The following is a 21,168-nucleotide window of genomic DNA, read 5'->3' on the forward strand; positions in this document are numbered from 1 at the left end:
GAGTACAGATGATCAGTGTGACAACTTTAGTCTTCTTTATAGCAGAATATTGTGTATTGTATTGTATTATTTATATAATGAATACACTGTTACCTTGACAGGTTTGGCATCGGTTCTGATCTTGCCCCAGGACACAGCCTCGTCGGGTCTGGCACCAGCGTCGGAGCCGTCAAACTCCTGACCCGTGTTCACATAAACACAGTAATCGGCACCATTTCTCTGTAGAGAGAGTGTGTAAAATAAAAAAAGCTTGAGCTTTAATTCTAATAATGTATGACAATTAGTTGCCACTCATCGTCATTGGCGTATGATCTGCCCGCACATCATTTAAGATCGGATGATGCATTGTCACATTCAAGAACAAATCCAAGACGTAAATTACTGTCTTGTCATATTTATGAGAAATGTGCAACATGAGAGCAAGTTAATGGACACAACCACAAACCGAAGGTTTACCGACAGGCCGCTTGTTGCCGAGGCATAGGAGGCTTTTATAAACACTTAAAAAGGATGTTCATCAACACGGCCCACTGAATTCTAACTAAAGGTGCAGCGGGCCGTCAACATCTGACTCATTTCCTTTTTTTAAAGTCAACATCATTTTATGGGTGTATATTTTACAATGAATCAACAAGAACCTGTGAGGAAACTCACTCATACACCTTATGTGGTCAAGCAATTACGAGAGCGGGAGAACAGATGAGTTACCATGAGGTTGGCGTTGGCTACATGATGCTTGACCAGCCCGCCTCCCAGGATGATCATTCCAGTCTTTTTGGCATGCACGGCCTGACTGTTCAACCTGCGTATATCTATAAAAGAACAGACTCACATTCAGGAAATTGTCAAATAATTATAATTTGGCATAAACAAGGAAATGTTGTTGTTTTACCTTCCACGATATCAAGTACAAGGCCAGGTTTCTTAAATGAGTGGAAATAAAGCATGTCGCCAAGAGAGCCATCTGTCAATGCAGGACTGAACACTGGAATGTTATTCTTGGGGTTGGGGGGAATAAAAAGAAGATGGGCATTACAAATGTGCACAATAACTATGCACTATGCAATTTCAATTTTCAATTTCACTTACTTGGTAAAAAAAATTAATAAAAATAAATTATATTCAAAACAAATAAGTAAGCTTAGTTGATCCAGCAAGTGCAGTGACAGGCAGAAAAATGAAATGTTCTTCCACCAGATGGGAAACGGTACAACTAACTCACGTGTCCGTCTCACGCCATTCAAACAACAAAATAATAGTTTCAACAAAAAAAAAAAAAGCCCAGACTTTACAATCAGTATATTTGTCAGTCATTTCTTTCACAAGTCAAGATTCATCATTCTATTCGTATTCAATACATTTTTTTTGTTTTCCTTTAGTAGTGTGCCATGACATTTTTCGAAGATGCAATACATGCCTTGCCTCAAATTAAGGTTGGGATACATTGCGACAGCTCTTATTAGGTCTACGTACTTTATGAAGATTTCAACGTCAGACTCACCTTGTATGCCCAGTAGTAGACAGAGTCAGTATTATTGATCTCCTTGCCAAGCCGGTGGATCATTTTGGAAGGAGTCCAGCGGGTACCCTAAGTTTTCATTTCATTTCCAACCAATTACAAGAAACAAAATTAATAAGTAAGTGGCTAACAACAAGTAGGTAAATTGAGTGCCTCTATTCGACTTGCCTCTGTATTCTGCTCCAGCAACATCTGGTCCAAAATGGGCATGAGCCAGTCTTCAAACTTGCAGTAGTTATCATTGGGCACGAGTAGGTTCCCAATCCTTGGACCAAAGAAGGTAGAGTGAGCTGATTAAAGAGCATGAAAGGGTCTTACGGTAGATATATAACTTCAATGCGGGATGTTGAAAAATTTGCAATCAGTCTGCCGAATTTGTACGCAAGTCAAAATGCACCATAGTCTATTACTGGCCGACACTAACGCAGTAGTTAAGTCATAATTACAGTTCAGGCTTCACCAACCTGTTGATTCCTCTTAGACGAAGCTCCTTGCCAGATAGGCTGAAGTCTCCAAGGTACGTGTTAGCCAGACACTTGATCAAGTCTTCCTCTATGCCGCCTGCTGTGGTCACAACCACATCGACCTACACAAACGTCCACATAGTACATCAACCGCGGACGCAGACACGCACGACTGCTTTAGTCGCGTTGTCTTTTGCAGGTTCGTCTGCAAGCCAACAAAGGTCTTCTTTCACACAAGGTTATGTTTTTGTGAGAAAGAAAAGGTGTGTTAAGAGCATTCTGATTAATACCGAATGAAGCCGCCATTTTGAATATGAATCAAGCTGTGATTTTAAGTCGACTGCAAGTGACAAAATGGCCGCCCCCGGACATAGATAAAAACTGGTGGCTTTTGTTGCATAATTCATATTCCACAAACACAATATTAATGAAAATGCTGCATTTCGACTAGTGGGGGTGGCACAAAACATTATATTGTTGAGCAAATGTTTGACTTGACTTTCAATTTAAGAAAGCCGACTTTGAAGCAGTCAGACTCCTAACATGTCATCAATTATCATCAAAATAATGCGAGTTTTTGATGCTTAGGATACATTTTGTATCCTAAATTTTATTCCATCTCATACTTACTAAGTTTAAAAAAAAGCCGAAACGAAATCAACAACAGCATGAAAATTATCCATCGCATGTTAGTGACAGCAAACGTACCATTTTGTGTTCTACCAAGTATCGGATACTCTCCCTGACTCCGGAGCTGATGAGGTTTGACGTATATCCCAGGAAGATGGTACAGCCTGGGCGGGATGGTTTGTCACCAGACTCATTATCGGCTTCAACTACCTCCAGACGTTTTTCAATCTAGATGCAAATACATAAATGTATCGAGGAAATTCTCAAACTATACAAAAAGCTATTGGCAGTAAATGAGTATATATACGGGTACATCCGCAACCTCTCACCATGTTGTTTACTTCCTGGATAGCCAAGCCGAGGCTACTGGCTTGGAAACCTGTGGTTAAGTAGGACTTGAGAACTGCCTGGAGATCCACCCCCTGGTTAAAGTCGTAGCCTCTGATCTTCGGTAAGTCCTCAGGTAGGTCGCTGCTGGTTTTAAGTACAGCCTCAAGAGCAATAGAAGGAGCCTGTTCTGCCATGTCTTTGGTTGAACCTGAATAGTGGGAGCGAGACAGTAGAACTGGTTTTCATGATATGCTTGCAATGTTGAGTAGCTATGTTACATCTTGATGACTTCTTTTAAACTTAAATTTCTCACCATTGTGTATTAACCACTTATGGGAAGTACAAATACTTTGATACTGTACTTACATTTAATCTCTTTTTTTGAAAACGGTAGCACTTTCTGCCCCTTACTATGTCAAAATAGGGTCTTTTTTCAACCTCCACGGATCACAATAGGTCAAAAAGAGAGGTCAAACCAATCACTGTTGTGACACTGACTTTGACTGATTGCATTTTTATGTCGCATCCGATTCATTTGTTGCCTTGTTTAAGACAGTTGTTTGATACTGACTCCAAGAATAAGTCAAGGCCTGTATGTTGTGCCAGATGCCAGACTTAAAAGTACGATACAGTATTCTGGCGTATAAAAATTCTTAGCTGAATCTGGAAGAACACGTGCTGGTGCATTTTTCTTCCGCCGATTATTAGGTAATTTTATTTGTTGTTAGTCACGTCACATTACTGCATAAATGACGGTAAAATAGATGTTTTTGAGAGTTTTAAATGAGGGTGTGTACTTACTTTTTTTCCCTCGAAAAACGTGCTCAATCAGTACTTCCACTCTAACCAAGGTATTTTACAATGCTACCTCTGGTATTATGCAATTAATGTAATATTGTCTTGCTATATGTAGCGACATAACGATACCATGCTTCAACATGTTGTCGAGGGTTTGGCTAAAACAAGCTAACGACTACGCTATGCCCAAACGCCAGCGCGATGAATAAAATCATGAAAATTGAGAAATAATTCACACACCTTAAAGAGGCGCTGGGAAAGACGGTACCTAAAAAGTAAACAATTGTCGTAAATAATATCTATTACATCCGCTTCTGGTGAAAATGTAGCATGAACAAAAATAAGCAAATAACACGGCAACACTGTGAGCACGACGGAATGCGGTGAAGGACAAGTCTAAACGCGTTCGTCAAATGCTACCTGCACATGGTGATTCGGGGCACACTGTACTGTAAACCAACATGAATTTCCTTTCACAATTTTTATCCGTGAATGCCTCTGCACACAAAATAAAGCCATATAAATATGAGATGATAAACGTTTCTAGCATCGTTTCATATGGCATGTACAGTATATTATCTTGGCACTATAATCCTCAACTGTGAATTTACAGTACTTGGCAGCATAGTCCTGTTTTCACAACTTTTATTGAGCATTTTCCAGCGCAAATCTTGACTTCAAAAATACAGACCTCATGACACCACCACTTCTACTTCATTGTACCCTTTGATATACAGTATGTCGCTGGCATCAATGTTTTTTTTCCCCCCCACATACCACTATTGAGAACTCTTGTACCACTTCTGGTACTCGTACTATATTTTGACAACCACTGTGCTTGAAACTCATATCATATAGATTCACGACACACAGAGTGATATACTTTGTGATTTTATTTTTCACAATTTTGACTTTATTTTTCATAATTGTGATGATCATAGCTTACAGCTATCGAATACATTTTTAAAATGCAGAATACATCCTATTTTCACAACTTAAAAGTGCATGATTGTGAGTTATGGATCTTGTCCATATTCATTTTCACATCTCACTCTTTCGAGGCCTCCAGATTTCCACACACATATCCCCAGAGGTGACAGCCAGTATTTCAGCTTCCACGCTCAACTGGCGGAAGGGAGAGAAGAAACATGAGAAACATTTTAAGGTCACATTTACCAAATGTTGCAAAAGGAACATGCCATTATTATAATTACAAAAAAAAAAGTTTCTGAACTGTTATGCAAGTGACTCACCCCAGAGACTCCATCTTGGTGACGCAAAGTGCATAATGTCTTTGGAGGCCCACATGGGATGTGGACCTGGGGAGATGGGAGAAGTTGAATTGGTAAAATCCCTGCGCAGATCTGTTTTGAATGCATTTGACATGTTTGAAGATAATTTCTAAAACATGTGCAAAGATTGGGAACTACTCCACGCTTGAACCTTCTCCGTGGCTTCAAATCTCAAAGATGTTTACTTTCACTTTACAGGGACCCAAAAGGACAATAATAGGTTAGCTGCACGTGCAGAGCAACAAGGTTACCTTCACAGTAAAATCAGAGGAGCAAGTGTAGAGCCTCCCAGGGGACTTGTAAATGCCAGTGACCATCGCCGTGTGCCCCACATCGAACTGCGACAGGTGGTTTAAGACCCCCTCCTGCATGGAAAAACAGCAGAGCATGCCCCTGATGTCTCCTCCCCAAATCTCGCGGTCACTGTAGCTCATAGAACGCAGGTAAGAGCGCAGCTGGAAAGAGGAAGAGGCATTTGGAGTTGTCTGTCACAGGATCATGATTTTCTATTGTGTCCATAAACACTTACCCGAACTTTATACAAGCTTTTGTCTGCCCTGCGATCGTGGACCACCACGGTGCTGTCTTTACTTGCAGAGATGATGTACTTGTCGTCTGCTGCCAGACACAGGACGGAATTGCTATGGTGCCTGAGGGTCTTCACCAAGGGAACAGCAGCTTTGAGTGAAGTAAAAAGAATAACTTGTGAAATTTGCATATCACCCATTGTCAGTGAATGTATGGCATACTGTAGAGGCGTCTCACCTCTCGGGTCATACATTTGGACTTTCTCATTGAAAGTACCAGCAAGCAACACATCAGGCAGACAGGACAAGCAAATGACGGCAGCTTCGGTCCTGATCACTCCCCTCTCTGCCCCACAGGCTTGGAGGTCCCACAACCTCACTGTTCTGTCGAAGCCCCCGGAAGCCAGAAGGGGTCCCTGAGATGCTAAACACCAAACCCAGCCTTGATGGGTGTTAAAGTGGCCCTGGCCTACCAACGTGTGCATCAACATATTGCTAGAGTCTGCCCGCAGATTCCAAAGTTTAACATCCCGATCTCTGGAGCCTGTGGCGCAAACAGCCCCGTCGCCGCCCACCAAGAGGACTGAGTTGACCTCCGCAATGTGGCCGGAAAGGAGAGTGATGCATTCTAATGCTGGGGGTGGACACAGGCTGCTGGGGGCTTGATGCTCTATTTCTACATGTCCTCCATTACCCCGGAAGCCGAGGTGAGCCAAATCCTGTTGATGATCGGGATCATGGTCTTGGCCCTCAAATACAACTGGGTGGTGCCCATCTTCTTGCATCATCTGTTCTGGATTATCTTCCAATCTCTCTTCCAGGACTCCCCTCAGCTGGTCCTCAACGACCACAGGGTGAGGTTCACCACCCATTTCTTCAAATACAACCCCTTCCTCAACAGCATATGCTCCTCCTTGTACTTCCACTTGCTCTGGCTCCATAGCACCCGCTCTATTGTCTGCTGCCACAGGTTCCCCATTTGGCCAGTCCCTTCGTTGCTGCTCCACCCCTTCCGAGTCCGCATCATCTTGGTGCTCCTTGGTCCCAACCTGTGTTACGTTGGTCCAGCAGGTAATCAGTCTCTCAATTTCCAAGCAAGCAAAAGGCCAGTCAAAGTCTTCCCTTGGCCCCACTGGAAAGCTAGCTTTTGGCCCGATGAGTCTGCGTGCCCGCAGCTGCCAGGCTGTGTTGTCCTTCCCGACATTGCGCAAAGCATGACAGACCTGAAATGATAAAATAGAAAGGGATTATGCCAGGATTTTGTTCAAATATACTACAGAACGCCATAAAAGTGCCAAACTAGATCCTTCATTGACTCAATTCATTTTAATCGTAAAGTGAATGAGGCGTTGACTCAAACATGCAGAAATCAAACTCAGGACCAATAGAAACTTAAGTGTATATTTGCAGCAAGTAAGGTAGTACAAATCTAGTAGCACGGTGGGGTAGTGGTTAGAGATGGAAGATAATGGAGTTCCACTCTCAGCTCAAGTTCTGTATTGAGTTTTCGTGGTTGTTTGTCTCTACATGCCCTGCGATTGGCTGGCAAACAGTTCAGGGTGTCCCCCGCCTACTGCCCAAAGACAGCTGGGAAAGGCTCCAGCATGCCCCGAGACCCTTGTGAGGATAAGCGGATCAGGGAATGGATGGACGTTCTCTTTGTGATGCCTAGTTTTCCCATTTGCCTTTTAACAAAACAGCAATGTCACTTCAAGTGATGTCATTTAGAAGATGAGGATAAAGTCAATGAAAAAAATTGATAGATGGATGAGTCTTTATGACTCACCTTTGGCAGCACAGTGATGACACAATGAGCAGGAAGATGTGAGGCAATGTGGGTTACCATCTCCCACGGCAATGACAACAATCCACTGGCTTCAGGAGAAGTGTCAGTATCCGGATGACTGTAGGGATTTTATTCCAAAAATCTAGTTATTTTCTACAAACAATGCATCTTCGTTTCTCGATGCCAGCGATCTCTGGTGATAGAACAATTACCGTACATATGCCACTACTCAATAGCAGTACAGGTACCATGAGACAGATAAACTAAATGGGCCCACTTTTCAAGTAAAGTGATATGAACATTATTTCAGTATATACACACACATTACTTTAATGTAGCAATTTTGTTTTGGTGGCTATGATGTGCATTTCGAATGTAAAATAAATGCAACGGCTCAATAAATGTTGGGAAACACACTGCATTTGGTCATTTTGATTGTAGTCGAAACAGCATTAAAACATGTCGACCAAAGCGACACTCCTCGCCTCCTTTGGTGTTTGCATTATTTGATCGGCAGTGCTATCTTACACAGATCAGCAACACAACTGACTGGCTTAAGCATTAAACCAAAAAGACAGGTCTTCGTTTCGCTAAAATAAACTGGTTAAACCTATATCTGATCAGTTAAACTACAACTAAAACGCAATACTGTACAATAACAAATTTCAAATGGCTCCTGCTCATCACGATAAAATGTAAACTACTCAACTCGTGGTCATTTGTGACATGTCACAAAAAATGTAAATCATCCGAGTTATATGTAAAACCCCCGCACTGTACCTACTGGAATCGGTTATGTAGGCGTCGGCGAACTACAAATTCAAAACGCCACTTCCGGCGGCAGGAAATGACGCAATCCAAGTTCTCCATGGAAAATATGTATTTTCTGCCAAATTGGAATCACGTCGGATGGATGTTTTTCTGCAAGTTACCGAAACCTCAAAGTTCAAACATTGCTTGGTACCTGAAGTTTCACGTGGCTGTTTTCATTAACGTCCACTGGCTGAATGTTTTCCTGCTTTCCTCGTCTTCTAATTAAGACTTGTTTCAGTAATTCACAAGACTACTAGATGGTCACATTGAAAAGCCTTAATAATGTATACACTGGATTTGAAATATGCTCTTCTCCATTTTTCTTAGTCAATGTAATTTTAAACATTAAATTGTTTTGGTTGCAATTTACTGCCATAACGTTTGGGTGACAACCCTCCATTGTAAAATTACTCTTAACACAAAAGTAGGCAAAGTTACAATTTTCCTTTAGTTTGGCTCAATTTGAGAAATTTGAAAACTCGTTTGAGGTGGATATTGGTGATGTAGACAGGAGGGAAAAAAAAACACAAAACGCTCAAATGTTTAATCTTTACGTGCGTAATAATTTGGAACACAGTGTAATAGAAAACTTTTATTTTCCCCTTTGATAAAATTAAAAATGAGTACATCAGCAAACATCCCACCTGCACCACAGTTAAACAAAAAGGGAGGTGAAACTCGCCAGCCTTGATATCATATTTAATCAAAGTTATGATTTGTCTTCCCTAAGGTATGCGCCAAGCCCAGACTCCTTCAGTTAACCACAACATCAAATTTGATGTAATTAAATGGTCCACTATAAAATGAATACTTCTTTAAACGAAAAGAATAAAAGAAAAAAACTTTTGAAGTCCAAAAAAAATTTGTGCACAGACCGCACAAAAAACAAAATAAATAAAATACGAGCATGAAAATAATACCAAAAAAACTAAACAAAAAAACTTCATGTATCACAATATGCAAAGACCACCTCTTGCCTCAATTCTCGCTTACCAAACAAGTATTGCCATTAGTGAGCATCTTGAGTGTTTTAGCAGCTTTAAATGAGCCGATGCAACTGTGCTATAAAAGTACATACCAAAAACATTTTATTTAAAAAATAAAATAAAATAAATTCATAACGCTAGCTACTACCAGGGACACAATGTGATGGAGTTACATTTTCCTTTACCATAGTCATCCTATCAGAAGCTTGATCTGATTTTAACTGGCAGGCAAATGTTATTGGCAGGGCCACTCTCATTTTTTTCCCTCCCCAACTATGCTCGGCACATAACCTTAGGGTCGGGCTGGTGCAAAACAACATGTAAGCAATACTCGCGTACACACACCTTTAGAGCGGAACACCCACAGGCTAAAAGCCATACACACTTCTAATACAATTGTCCACTATGGACAATGGCTAGAAGACAAAGCTGGATAAAGATCCCTCTATCCAGCTATCCAGTGTCGGGTAGAACTATTGGGATCAGTGTATTTCCAGGCATAAGAAACACAGTGTCAACAGGTGGAATAACATGTCTGCTGTCAATAATTACTAGTTGGATCAAAAGCTGGAAAGGTAGCCCATTAGTCCAGCATGAACGTTATATTGCCATCAACAAAGCTCTTAAGCGAGATTCCCTCCAAAAAGGGACGCATTACAAAATGTCTAAAAAGGACTAACACTTAATTGGAAAGCATGCAAGGTTGATGACATCTTGGAATGAGTGCCATTTGCCTCAAAACTTTCAAAAAAAAAAAAGATTGAGGGGGACAAAAAATTACGCAAGGATACAGAGCTGCACTGGGACGTAAAATACTGAAATAGCCCCTCCTCTTTAATCTTTATTTCAGGACAAACGAAATTATGAAATTATTACTATGTTAAGAGGCCTCGGGTATTACCTATCATTTTATCATTGCTTAAAATGACTAACAATACGGACAGTCCTATAATCCCTCATCTGAAATATCCCCTCAAGATCAGTACATACTTTAAAATTCTATCATTCTTACAAAGGGAAAAAAAAGTGCATTAATGTCAGTACGAAGCTAATTATTCTTGACGGCTTAGCTCTCATGTCCGTTTTGAAAGTTCTTGAGAAATTAAGAAGCAGTCGATGGATGTGTAACATGCCTACAGCATTTCAGCTCTTTTGTTAATAAGTTTCCATCTACCAATAATTGGTATTGACCCAACCTTTCAACAATAAGGATGCAAACCAATGTAAATGTGGGCTGGGGGTGGGGGGAACATCTTGATTGCTACACATGACGGCAGCCTCCCAATGATGACTCTATAACTCAGATATTAATTCAACATGCATCACTTTAGGGGCAATCAGATCATAACGCAGCGTAAAATGTACAGATGACAAGAGGAAAAGACCCTAGTAAATGCACATCAAAGGGTTTCGGCAATATTTCCTGTAAAAAGGTGCAAATACATTTATGCACATTTCCTGCATTATTACATAAAAGCATGTTTTGTTTAGCCTCTGGCAAAAGCGAGAGGTGCCTTGTAATAGTAAAATCACGCAAGCCCGTTTTAACACACTGATGTATGCGCGTCAATATGCTGTGCATTGGGAAGAGATGGGACTATGGCACCCTATGCTGGTTCAGATAATTCAGTTTTAGTGTACCTATAAGACAACCCCCACCCTTCAACAGTATTTTGAAATAATCAAATTGAGGAGGGGGAGGTCCAAGTCAGCCCCCCCTCCCCCCATTTTGCCACCAACCAACTTGAATCCCTGTGGTGCTATTGGTGAAAGTCACTTTTGAGCATGTTGGATTTTGTTGCGAGGCGTGAAATCCAAGAGGTATACGTATATCCCTAAGTTTACCCTCCCTCCTCCCACCCTCCCTCCCTCACAGAGACACGGGGCACAAGGAAAGGGGGAGGGGACCCTCTGCCATGTGAAGGCCCGTCACGTCCCTCCCTGCTTGGGCAGCGCAATGAGTCCCCTGGTAACCCCTCCCTAAGTTAACCTGGGGAAGAGACAGAAGGAAAACAATGTACTGAGGAATTTGAAACAGTTGCTAAACTGGTATTGGTAGCATACACATAAAGCGTGATGTCATAACATTCTGGATCAGGAATTATGGAACAAAATGTATCATTTCTTTTTCAATGAGCTGGGTGTGTCATCATCTCCAGAAAGGCAGCGTTTAGACTTCTGAGCTAAGGGGAGACATTGGCAAACATACCAAACAGTTCAGCATCCAGTGTGGACTTGTTAGACGCCGTAGCACGCTGACAGACGCTCCTTCAACAAGGGAGGGAACTGCTCTGAAAACTGCTGCCAGTTCTCTTGACCGACCTGGTCCTTGAAGCCATGCAGGATCTAGGATGAATCAAGGAGAAGGGAGTTGGTGAACGGTCAAAGTTTGTCCAACACAAATTTGCACTTAATGTCGATGACTAGCTCCAATATTGAGATTTCCTTAAAAAACATTTTTTGGCCAGCTCTATCGCACTTCTCAGATTAATACAGTCATCCGCAGAGTGTGTCAGATTTCGAATGTCTTAGAAGTGATCATCACAGTGTGACGAGCCAACCTGAGACGCTTGGAAACATTTGAACAAACAATTGATGTCGCTCACCTTATAAAACATGTCTCTCAGGTCATCCTTTGGGTTGACCCAGGATGCCACGGCATCACAAAAGAAAATGAAGTCCTAAACAGGAAGAACTTGATGAGGTAATCGAGGACACTGCCATACTCCCATCTGCATTTGAGACTTTACACCACAAGAGCAAACTGTTCAGGGGTCGAATCAGCTCACCTGAACAACACCGGCTGGATTCACCCCAATCATCACACAGATTCCACGGAAGGCCGAATCCTTCTCTTCGTTATCCCTGATATTCCTCAGCGACGTGCACCTGGCAAGACAAAAATAAGTCACATTAATTCAGTCAGGCAGGGTCTTCAAAATCATTGCAGGATCTCACTCAACGGACATGGTTGTGGACAACAACAGAAGGGAATTTAAACTACAATTATCACTGTACAATTCAGTCTACTCGGCATGCAAACATAAAAAAAAACAAAGATGGAAAAAAGGCACTTAACCTTACTGTAAGAAATAAGTGACAGACATCGTATCATGTTTTCGGCATGAGGGTGTGCACTTGAACAGATCTGAATACCAATTTAGTGCTTCAATGTGTTCAGCTTTGATTTAACAAACACTGAATATTTCATGAAACGGAAACAATTCATGATCGTGACTCACCATGGCCTAATAAAATGTTGAAGCTGTGGCGCCACTTCCTGAGGACAGACATAACCCAGTCTGCCTATTGTAATGGCTGCACATGAAGTAAAAAAGTATTCAGAACAACATTCCTTAAATTTTTTTTTTAAGCTGTTTGAGGTATTTAACGATTTATGTGCATACCGGTGTTTTCCAGCAGGGTTTTTGGTGTGTTGGGTCTATTGATGATCTCCACCAGGTGTGGCAAAACCACTCCAACGTAAAGTTGCATTTCGGCACCTAACAAATGACAAATCCACAAAAGCAATCCTACCTTGCCCATTTACATTCAATTACATACAATTTGTGCTAGAGGATATATTTATGAGGTCGACCTAACTAATCAGCAGAGGACAGACCGATCAAAGAGTAACAAAGTGGCTAAGAGGGTATAAGATGTGCATATGCACAGATTTGCTGCTGAATTGGTTTTAGCTCAATGGTTACAGACTTCCAAAAGCAGCTAATTCCCAGGTGATCTCAGCCCTAATTGCATTGCAGGTCATGAATATCTGAATCAGAAAACTTAGGAACATAATGTATCATTTATTTTGTCAATGAGCTGGGATTTTCATCATGTTCAGATATTTAGACCTGGTCTTCAGACAGTCAGAACACAGGGAGGCAAACATGGGCGTTGTCAACTTCTTTCTGATCGACTCACCCATTTGCATGGCAATTTCCCCAATGGCCCAGGTAGCGTTGTTACACACCGAAATAAACTCCGGGTTCAGATTCAGCCCGAGGATGGGCATAAACTCAGCTGGCAACAATACCCACAAAAAACATTTTTAATACACATACAGACATCAGTGGGGTCACGAGTTCTGAAAAACACTCACCAATGCAGGGCTTAACATGGAGGAAACAGACCTTTGTTAAATCTCCCAGAAGAGCAAAGGAGCTTTGCCTCACTTCCGGCATCGTATCCTGCAACACATACAAACGTCTCATCAGATCCCTTTTAAAAGCAGAATCATTGTGAATCCAATTTGAGCATCTCTTCTACAAACAGCATCAACACCCAACACATAAAAGAAGCAAACACTTGCCCGGACCTGCATGCACTGGAAAAGCAGCGTCATGATATTGGACCGGGCTACAAGTTGCTCCACGTGACTTCCCAAACCCTCAGCCAGGCCACTGAGCAGATCTAGGGCCACAATCATGAAATCCTTATCAGGAGCCTCATACTGGTCCGGATGCTGGTTGTACATCTGCAAAGGCCACATTTCAGTATTTGTCCAGGATAAAGAAGCACACGCACACAAAATGCACATTTGACTTCTCACCATAGCCTGAGCTAAAGTCTTCTGGACCAGAGTGACACAGCGCTTGTAGACAGGTTCACAGTAGGGCAGAAACCCACTCTGCAGTGCAGTGGCGACTGAAGACAAACACTGGGAGGAAAGGGGACATGCTACCGCGTTGTTTAAAGTCCCAATGGCAGAGGGGAATTTTTACAGGAGACAAATCAACAATTACTCGACGACGGGTGAATTTATTTTGGTCTTAATATTTACCTCCAAAAGAGGAAACAGATCCTTGTCCTCATCCTTGAGCTCATTCCACTTTGCAATAAGAGGGGGCATCAGCTTTTGAATATATTCCTGAGAAAACAAAACATGAAACACTGAAATGAAATATGTGCGCAATTATATAGGTCCCAAATAAAAATCTTGGGTAATGGCCTTGATAAAGTACTTACGGGCTGATTAAGGTGGTGGCCCACCGAGTCTGCAAGAGTTCCAATAGCATCGTAGAGGATGAGGAGATTCTTGTGCTGGTACTTTCCAAAGGCAAAGACCAGCGTGTCCAAAATGAAGCTTAAATATGGTACAAGCTCTGTGCATGCCTCCTCTTCTAAGGTGGCAAATGCGCTATGGCGAAAACAAAGATGGAGGAGGACAACAACAACAACATGACTAATCTATTCTATGGCACATAAATGACTACCAGTCAACAAATGATTTGATAAAAATGATGTGGATCAGAACAAAATATGGGAACAACATGTATCACTGTTATTCAATGAGCTGGGTGGGTCATCATTTCCACTTGAGGAAAAGACGCTAGGGATGCTTACCTGCAGGCAGCTTCTTGAACCCTCTTGTTTGCGTCGAGGATGCACTTGAGAAGCTCTGTCATGAGGGGCTTGAGGTAGGAGTCGGGGGGCTGGGAGACGACCCAATGTGCATAACGACTAAGAGTCCAGCAGGCAATGGAGCGAACCAGGGCCTTCTTGTCACTGAGACACTGGACAAGGTGTGGGATGAGCTCTGGCAGGTAGGGAACCATTCCTTGCATGCAGCCTGAGGCATAAACAATAGGTTCATGTTCAGTGCACTTTGATTTGAAGATCATTGGCAATGAAAGATCACCAGGGCTTACCCTCTGCAATCGCGCCCAATACGAGGATGCCGGATTCCTTGACGACCCAGTCGGAATGGAAGAGCAAGGCTTTCAGGAGTGGCAGCAGGTGGGGCAGCAGCTCATCTCGAAACACATTGGCAAGCACGTCCAGTGCTGCTGCTGAACACTTTCCTGTGCATCGAAATCAGTTCCGCAAATGTAGTCTTTGCTCTCAGCCGATTGGAAGTAGCATTCAAAGCAAAGCTGATTCCAAATTCCAAAACTCAATCCATTTATCACAGTCATTCATGAACGATGCATTCGCCGTTTGCTCACATACAGTATATAGAAAAAACGTTTAGAACAGTACTACGACTCACGCAAATTCCAGTCAGACAGTGTGTCGTCGTCGTCATCATCATCGTCTTCAATGTCCTCACTGTCCCCTCCCTCCAAGCCTTCATGTTGCAAGGTGACAGTACGCGACTTGTGGAAACGCGGCTTAATGTCCTGGTCGCTGTCCGGTACTGCCTCGTCTTCCTCCACATCCCCCTGGTCATAACATATATGCAATTGAGACATCTTCCCAATCAGCCTTCGGGTTCAATTAAATCGACTGCTTCAATGATTTACATTACACTACATTTACATTAACAGAACAGGAAAACTAGCTCACCTTCAATAGTATGATATCTATCTCTGAATACTTCATCCCATTGACCAAGATAGGGGTCAATCTTTTTGAGGAAGATGAGGTGGGGGGGAGAGGGAAAAAAAAGGTGATAAATCGAGTGATTCTTTTTTCGACAAGCGGATAAAGTTACAATAAATGTTTCACTACTCACTGCACCAGGTGTCCCGACAGCATATCCTTGCAGATGGGCTGCTCTGCCAGAGTCAACCAAAACTCGCAGGCTTCCAGAGCTACATTCTCATCTGGGTCCTGTGTCCGCTGTAGCATGTACTGCAGGAGGAGATATGAAACATGTTGGAGACTAATGTACCACAAGGTTCTGGGCACAGAGCTGCAGCAAATCTGGATCAGAACTTTAGGAACTTAGGGTATCATTGTGAATCAATGAGCTGGGTGTGTCATCATATCCAGTTGAAATACAAATAATTCAGAGTTGAATGTGGAAAAATTAGATCGCCATCCACGCCCAAACGTATCATTTTTGAATGAGCGGTGATTCCCATACCTGGATGATGCTGTGCATGTGGGGGATGAGACGGTCGATGCGGACCTCCAGAAGCATGACCAGCGCTCGGCAAACATTCTTTCTGACTTCGGAGTCCTCATCTGCTGCCAGCACAAAGAGGCTCTGAAAAGGGGAACACTACATTTGAGGGGCAAGAAAAACGCAGAAAAGCAGGCGAAATCGACAGCGGGCGGGGAAAGAGACATCAACTAAAACGGGCTCCGATTTCCTTTAGCATCCAAACACCAACCTCTATGAAGGTGTCAATGTTGTTCATTAGGGCCTGTGCTCTGCCAATGATGAACTGGTTCACACAGGCTATGGCATGGGACCTGCATGGACCACAGAATTAAAGAGAATGGAGTGTATTCATAAAGCCTATTGAGTGAGTTACTATTTTTCAGACCATTAGGCACACTTTAAATTATTTCATTTTGAGCGATTGCTGGCAGCATGTTTCCAGTGTTACAATATCATTGCGGTCTGTGGGGGATGAAAGGTAAAAGTTAATTTCCTTCCTGTTTACTTCCACATTCTTATCTACATTGCTGTTTCCGTCATACCCGAACTACTTGCTGTCTTATTGTCTCAGAATCATGGGAAATTTAGTCCTGCTAGATAGCTTGATCAAGGTAAAACTCTTTTCTGGCAATAGTTAACCGCATATCAGTCAATAGAGTGAATGTCCTCCTGTCATGTACCTAATTTTTGGATTGCAGTGTTTGAAGAACTGAAGGAATTTCGGTATCATGATATTGAGCGGTCTGTTCAAAGCGTCGCTGTCCAGCAGCTCTGACGAGTCCTCGCAGATCTTCTGCAATGCTCCAAACGAGCCCTGAGACACGGACACACACAGAGAGGCTGTCAAATCAAACGCAAACATACACAGAGACAGAGGAGAGAATGAGGTTGCGCAAGATAACATGGCACAGCAGCAAAAATATTGAATTCAGAGTTGACGCTATCTTGTCAAGAGTTTCAGACAATTTTACAGTAAAAATTCAAAAACCCTAAAAAGGGCTGAAGAACACCGCATGAAAGTTATTGGTAGAAAGACCCGCGGTTGTAATATACAGTGTTGACCTCATTTTCTCCACTTTTATGACAGTTGTGATAGGACAGAAAGCCTTGTTTTGTTAACTTGCACTGTCAAAAGGGTGGGTAGCCGCATATTTTATTGCAGGACTTAACTTATCCTAACACTTGTGTGGCAGTTAGGTATGTTTAAAAACAAAAAAAGAGCAAGGTACTATTGAATATTACCCGTACATTAATAAAAGGGACTTAGTAACGGGCTCACCCGTTCGGTTTCATTACCGAAACAGAAATTGAGCCGCTGTTGTAGTTTTGAGATTTGATTTTAACTAAACAGCTTATAATAATAACAGTAAGAATGCGATGTACCTCGCATGTATTGTAGTCCTCCGAGTTGAGCAGGTTGCAGAGCTGAGGCAGGAGCTCGGGCCATGCCTGCAGCTCGCCCTTGGAGGAAATAGTTGTTATCAGGATGCCTACAAGACATAGGATTTTAATCAGAGATGAAAGGGTGAGTGCATTCGTGGTGGGTTGGCAGCATCTCTGGATCAGACAGTATGAGTACAAACACCTTCACTGGCAGTCAGATGACAAATGTATATGCATCACTTCCAAAAACATAAGATGCCAAATAGCGTCATCAATTGAGGGGATCGACACTCACCGATGGTGGCACGGATGAGGGGTGAGGGGTCGCCAATGTTGTTGACACATTCCTGTTTGATGAAGTCGGCGACCGTTGGCGGGAAGTTCTGGTAATGGGCCTTAACATTGTTCTTCAGAATCAGACCGCTGAGAGAGCGAGTCGGCTCGTCTGGAAAGTAAGAAGCAAGGGTGATAGACTTGGAACATAATTGGAAGTTCCGTGTACAAAGACAAGGCACGTTAATTGATGAATGTGTGTTTGTCAGAATATCAAAAATGTAATCTCTTTTTAATGGATTCCGTAACTCAAGGTACGTCCCCCAAGGATGTGTACCGCTTACACTAACATGGCTGCGAACAGAGAGGAGCACGTTGAAAATAATAAGTTACTCACTTGATTTGTTTGATAGTGACTTGCTTACTATATTTATTGAATTTTCCAACTGCTGTAACAATTTCCCAATCACAGCAGAAAAACATTTTGTTTTGTCAGTGGAAAAGTGTAAACACCAAGTAAAGCCATGGAGAGGCAAGCTGGTACATTGCAGTGGAAAATTGGTGCAATTAAGTTTCATTTTGGGGTTAAACTGAAATCCTACAAACCACAAGATTCCACTGTAGCAGAGATTTTATTTTTTTTAAAAGGATGACCCAACTGCATGCTTACCTTCAGTTTTAAGTCTCGTAAGGACAAATATGAGATAGTTGTTGAAGTCAGGAAACTGGTTCAGTTGTTCAAGTTTCTTTATAAGTGGTTAAGGATAATTTAATCATGACCAACATCACTTGAAACTATTTGATAATTATAAGTTTCATGATCCATACTAAGTTTTCCATCACCCTATTTGGACAGAATGTCCAACAGACAAAGAAAAACAATCAACCGGTGTGCAGTTACATTAATGGAAAAACATCCCCCCGCCTCTCTAAACATTAAGCAGCTTCTTCGAGAGTCATGTGACAAAGTCTGGATACTTGTTGGACGGCTCTCTGTGTTGCTGTGTCGGGGGATTGCGAGTCCTTTAGCAGCTGGAGGACCTGCTGGAGCCCCTGCTCATCTGGCTGCCACTCCATCCTGTGCACATGCATTAATTAATTCGGCATCATAAAATACATAGTAGGGGGTAGTGAACGAGTGGTCTTGGGATCAGACAGTATGAATACAAAGACCATCAGTGAGAGTCAGTTGTACATGATGCATCATCTCCCCAAAAAAGTACAAATTTTCAAACGTCGGTACTTCACTTCAGTGGGTCTGATTAACCCTTTTGGGTGAGCCATCTGGCGCCCTGCCAAAACTGGCCCCGTATATTTCATAAAGTGACAAGTTACAGTGAATGTTACACGTTTAACCTTTTTTTAACACAAGCATGTAAGTTTATAATGAAAAACAATTGCCTGCAGGGAAGCTTATTTTTGTTGCACCAACTTATAAAAACGGGTAATGTGTATGATTGACGGTCAAAAAACACTTTTACTTTTGTACTCTACTTAGGTACACTTTACAGTCTGTACTTTTACTTTTGTATAAGAGTTGCATCCGTAATATTTTTGCCAGCGTCCTTTTTAAGCATGTACCTGTAATTCTGCTTAAGTACAGAGAGCGAGGCGTTGGACACCTCCGGTTATATTTACGGCTATAAATCCGCTTTGGGAAGAGGCTAGAGGCCCGAAACGAGCACATAAAAAAAAGAAAACACGGGCGGTTAAAATCTATGACCCGGCTTAATCCTTCAAGTTAATCCTAACACAACCCCCACACCACCCGTTCAATCTTTGAAGTATATATAATCTAGGAATGCGGTTATGTAAAAGCAAATTTAAATCGGAACACTTGCAATGTAGTACGCGTAGATTTGGGGTTGATAGCCTTGCCTGGTGAACCCGCATTCTAGTGATTTTGGCTGAGACGGCGACGCTAACTTTAGCAACGTAGCAGGACCGCCGTGTCCAGGTCCGACTGTTACCGAAAAGACTAGTCACATAAATGAAACGGCACCAACTAATCAACCTACACGATTACAACAATAAAATATTACGTCGATTATTTGTTCTGCTTCACGTTTAGGTATCGATTCGCAGAACGGATTCCGCTAAACGAAATTGTCCTTCTAGCTCGGGCCTGGTCGAATGGAAAGTTTCAAGGCATCGTGTTCACAGATGACGGGCACGGATAAAACGCAATTACAACGCGAACCCGAACAAGGAAGCCCAGCCCAATTACTGTTAGCATGTCACCAACTCGAATCGGATTAACAATCACAGTCAAAGTGATGTCAGCTAATAATAGTTGCAAACTTGTAGAACACGTTGCGCAAGGTGGTGCTAGTGCTAATGCTAGTACACGAGCTACTGCTAAAAAAAAACGAAAACTTTAACCAAAATGAATGCACTCCTTACAATCGAGGTAAAATAGACATCGTAATATGGAAAAATGATGTTCGAACCTTACGTAAATATAGTACGTACAATAATGGCTTTTCGTTGATTTATTAATGCTGGGCCGCTCTTCCACCGTCCCTCGTAGCGGTTCTTGTTCAAATGAGCACTCGGACTGAAAGTGACTCCGGGTGGCTTCCGTTAGGGCAAAATCATTTTCTCGCGAGAGTAACTAACTACAATTAGGTAGCAGTACAGTATTTTCCCGTTGTTATATTACTCGTCATATTCATCATGCCTACATCGGTTGTTCTTCAATTCCAGGTTTTGTATGTACCGTCATGACTGACGGTTGTAATTTTCGAGCACGTAAATTCCATACACCATACGAGTGATTGTTACTGTCTGGCGAGGCTGGTTCCGTGGTTTGTACCACCGCAAATAATACTTTGATATGCAAGTACTGTACCAGCGCAATAACCGACATGAAAATATACTAACGAGTAGGCTTATTTATTTATCAAAAACAAAAAAGAGGCCACAACGTACCTTTATTAATGTAAGCCACTTTAGCATTTTGCAGTTTGAGCATTATCTGTAAAAGTAAATGGAAAGAAAATGCTTGATTCAAGTAAAATTGACACATCAAGGTAAATAAACTGTGACCCAAAGTTAAATATAACTTATCTCTACTTTAAAACTGTGTAAAAAATATAGATACTGGATTTTAAAAGGTTTATACAGGCTGTATTCATCACTACAAGCCCATTTTTTACGTTTGATTGTATTTCACATAATGAATGTTTTCAATTTTATTTGTATGAATTCAACGATTCTTCGCTGACAACTATTGCAACAAATTTTGACAGTCACTCTGCTTTCTATATATATTGTGTCTTATATGATTCAAGGAAACCGATGGCAGCTATTGCATCAGAAATGTTTATTTCATCAACATTTGGACACTGTTGAAATGGCAATTTTAGTAACAAAATATATACAGTGCAGTATACAGTAAAAATTGTAATATATATATATATTACATACACTCACACACACGCACACATTCTGGATAAACAAACAAAATACAGTGTTTAACTCTGTAAATGTGCTTTCTGTCATGTATGTAGAATTAATACCACATTCTTAT

At 41.8% G+C, this 21,168-nt stretch overlaps 3 protein-coding genes and 1 non-coding gene across 15 annotated transcripts in view; all 4 read right to left on the reverse strand.

Moving 5' to 3' along the window:
- dhps (deoxyhypusine synthase) overlaps window positions 1–4,150 on the reverse strand; it is a 50,124-nt gene extending 45,974 nt beyond the window's left edge. For all 3 annotated transcript variants that reach the window (XR_007959532.1, XM_052049419.1, XM_052049418.1), the window contains exons 1-9: window positions 3,982–4,150; window positions 2,943–3,151; window positions 2,692–2,841; window positions 1,984–2,105; window positions 1,688–1,784; window positions 1,502–1,588; window positions 893–998; window positions 709–812; window positions 94–219 (exon numbers count right to left, since the gene is read on the reverse strand). Coding sequence is in view for 2 of the 3 variants with exons in the window: in XM_052049419.1 (XP_051905379.1) it covers window positions 94–219; window positions 709–812; window positions 893–998; window positions 1,502–1,588; window positions 1,688–1,784; window positions 1,984–2,105; window positions 2,692–2,841; window positions 2,943–3,137 (987 nt within the window). In the remaining variant the exon portion in view is untranslated. The remainder of the gene's footprint in view (window positions 1–93; window positions 220–708; window positions 813–892; window positions 999–1,501; window positions 1,589–1,687; window positions 1,785–1,983; window positions 2,106–2,691; window positions 2,842–2,942; window positions 3,152–3,981) is intronic.
- A 466-nt stretch (window positions 4,151–4,616) lies between these two features.
- Window positions 4,617–7,784, reverse strand: fbxw9 (F-box and WD repeat domain containing 9). Its single transcript, XM_052049410.1, has 6 exons — window positions 7,347–7,784; window positions 5,799–6,783; window positions 5,563–5,711; window positions 5,285–5,488; window positions 4,995–5,060; window positions 4,617–4,866 (listed from the first exon to the last, which is right to left on the reverse strand). The coding sequence occupies exons 1-6, from the start codon at window positions 7,404–7,406 to the stop codon at window positions 4,783–4,785; spliced, it is 1,548 nt and encodes a 515-aa protein (XP_051905370.1). The 5' UTR covers window positions 7,407–7,784; the 3' UTR covers window positions 4,617–4,782.
- Window positions 7,785–8,738: 954 nt separating this feature from the next.
- On the reverse strand, window positions 8,739–20,246 carry LOC127590000 (transportin-2-like). 10 transcript variants are annotated; one of them, XM_052049377.1, is made up of 26 exons: window positions 19,655–19,887; window positions 19,218–19,300; window positions 18,615–18,714; window positions 18,307–18,382; window positions 17,659–17,808; window positions 17,364–17,470; window positions 16,661–16,794; window positions 16,210–16,291; window positions 15,960–16,082; window positions 15,606–15,724; window positions 15,437–15,497; window positions 15,141–15,312; window positions 14,800–14,952; window positions 14,495–14,720; window positions 14,117–14,288; window positions 13,932–14,018; window positions 13,701–13,808; window positions 13,467–13,625; window positions 13,251–13,338; window positions 13,073–13,171; window positions 12,553–12,648; window positions 12,388–12,463; window positions 11,935–12,034; window positions 11,752–11,826; window positions 11,355–11,491; window positions 8,739–11,135 (listed from the first exon to the last, which is right to left on the reverse strand). In XM_052049377.1, exons 3-25 carry the CDS (start codon window positions 18,711–18,713, stop codon window positions 11,384–11,386), a joined length of 2,670 nt encoding a protein of 889 aa, XP_051905337.1. In that variant the 5' UTR covers window position 18,714; window positions 19,218–19,300; window positions 19,655–19,887; the 3' UTR covers window positions 8,739–11,135; window positions 11,355–11,383. The 10 variants fall into 10 exon arrangements, with proteins under 10 accessions (XP_051905337.1, XP_051905335.1, XP_051905334.1 ...); XM_052049375.1 differs by lacking the exons at window positions 19,218–19,300; window positions 19,655–19,887 and adding an exon at window positions 20,092–20,246; XM_052049374.1 differs by lacking the exons at window positions 19,218–19,300; window positions 19,655–19,887 and adding an exon at window positions 20,109–20,217.
- LOC127590569 (small nucleolar RNA SNORD41) lies at window positions 18,782–18,849 on the reverse strand. Its single transcript, XR_007959694.1, has one exon. It is a non-coding gene; the product is annotated as a small nucleolar RNA SNORD41 (small nucleolar RNA).
- Window positions 20,247–21,168: the final 922 nt, after the last annotated feature.

This window comes from Hippocampus zosterae, chromosome 17, assembly GCF_025434085.1.
Source record: "Hippocampus zosterae strain Florida chromosome 17, ASM2543408v3, whole genome shotgun sequence".
In the NCBI taxonomy this organism is placed as follows: Eukaryota; Metazoa; Chordata; class Actinopteri; order Syngnathiformes; family Syngnathidae; genus Hippocampus; species Hippocampus zosterae.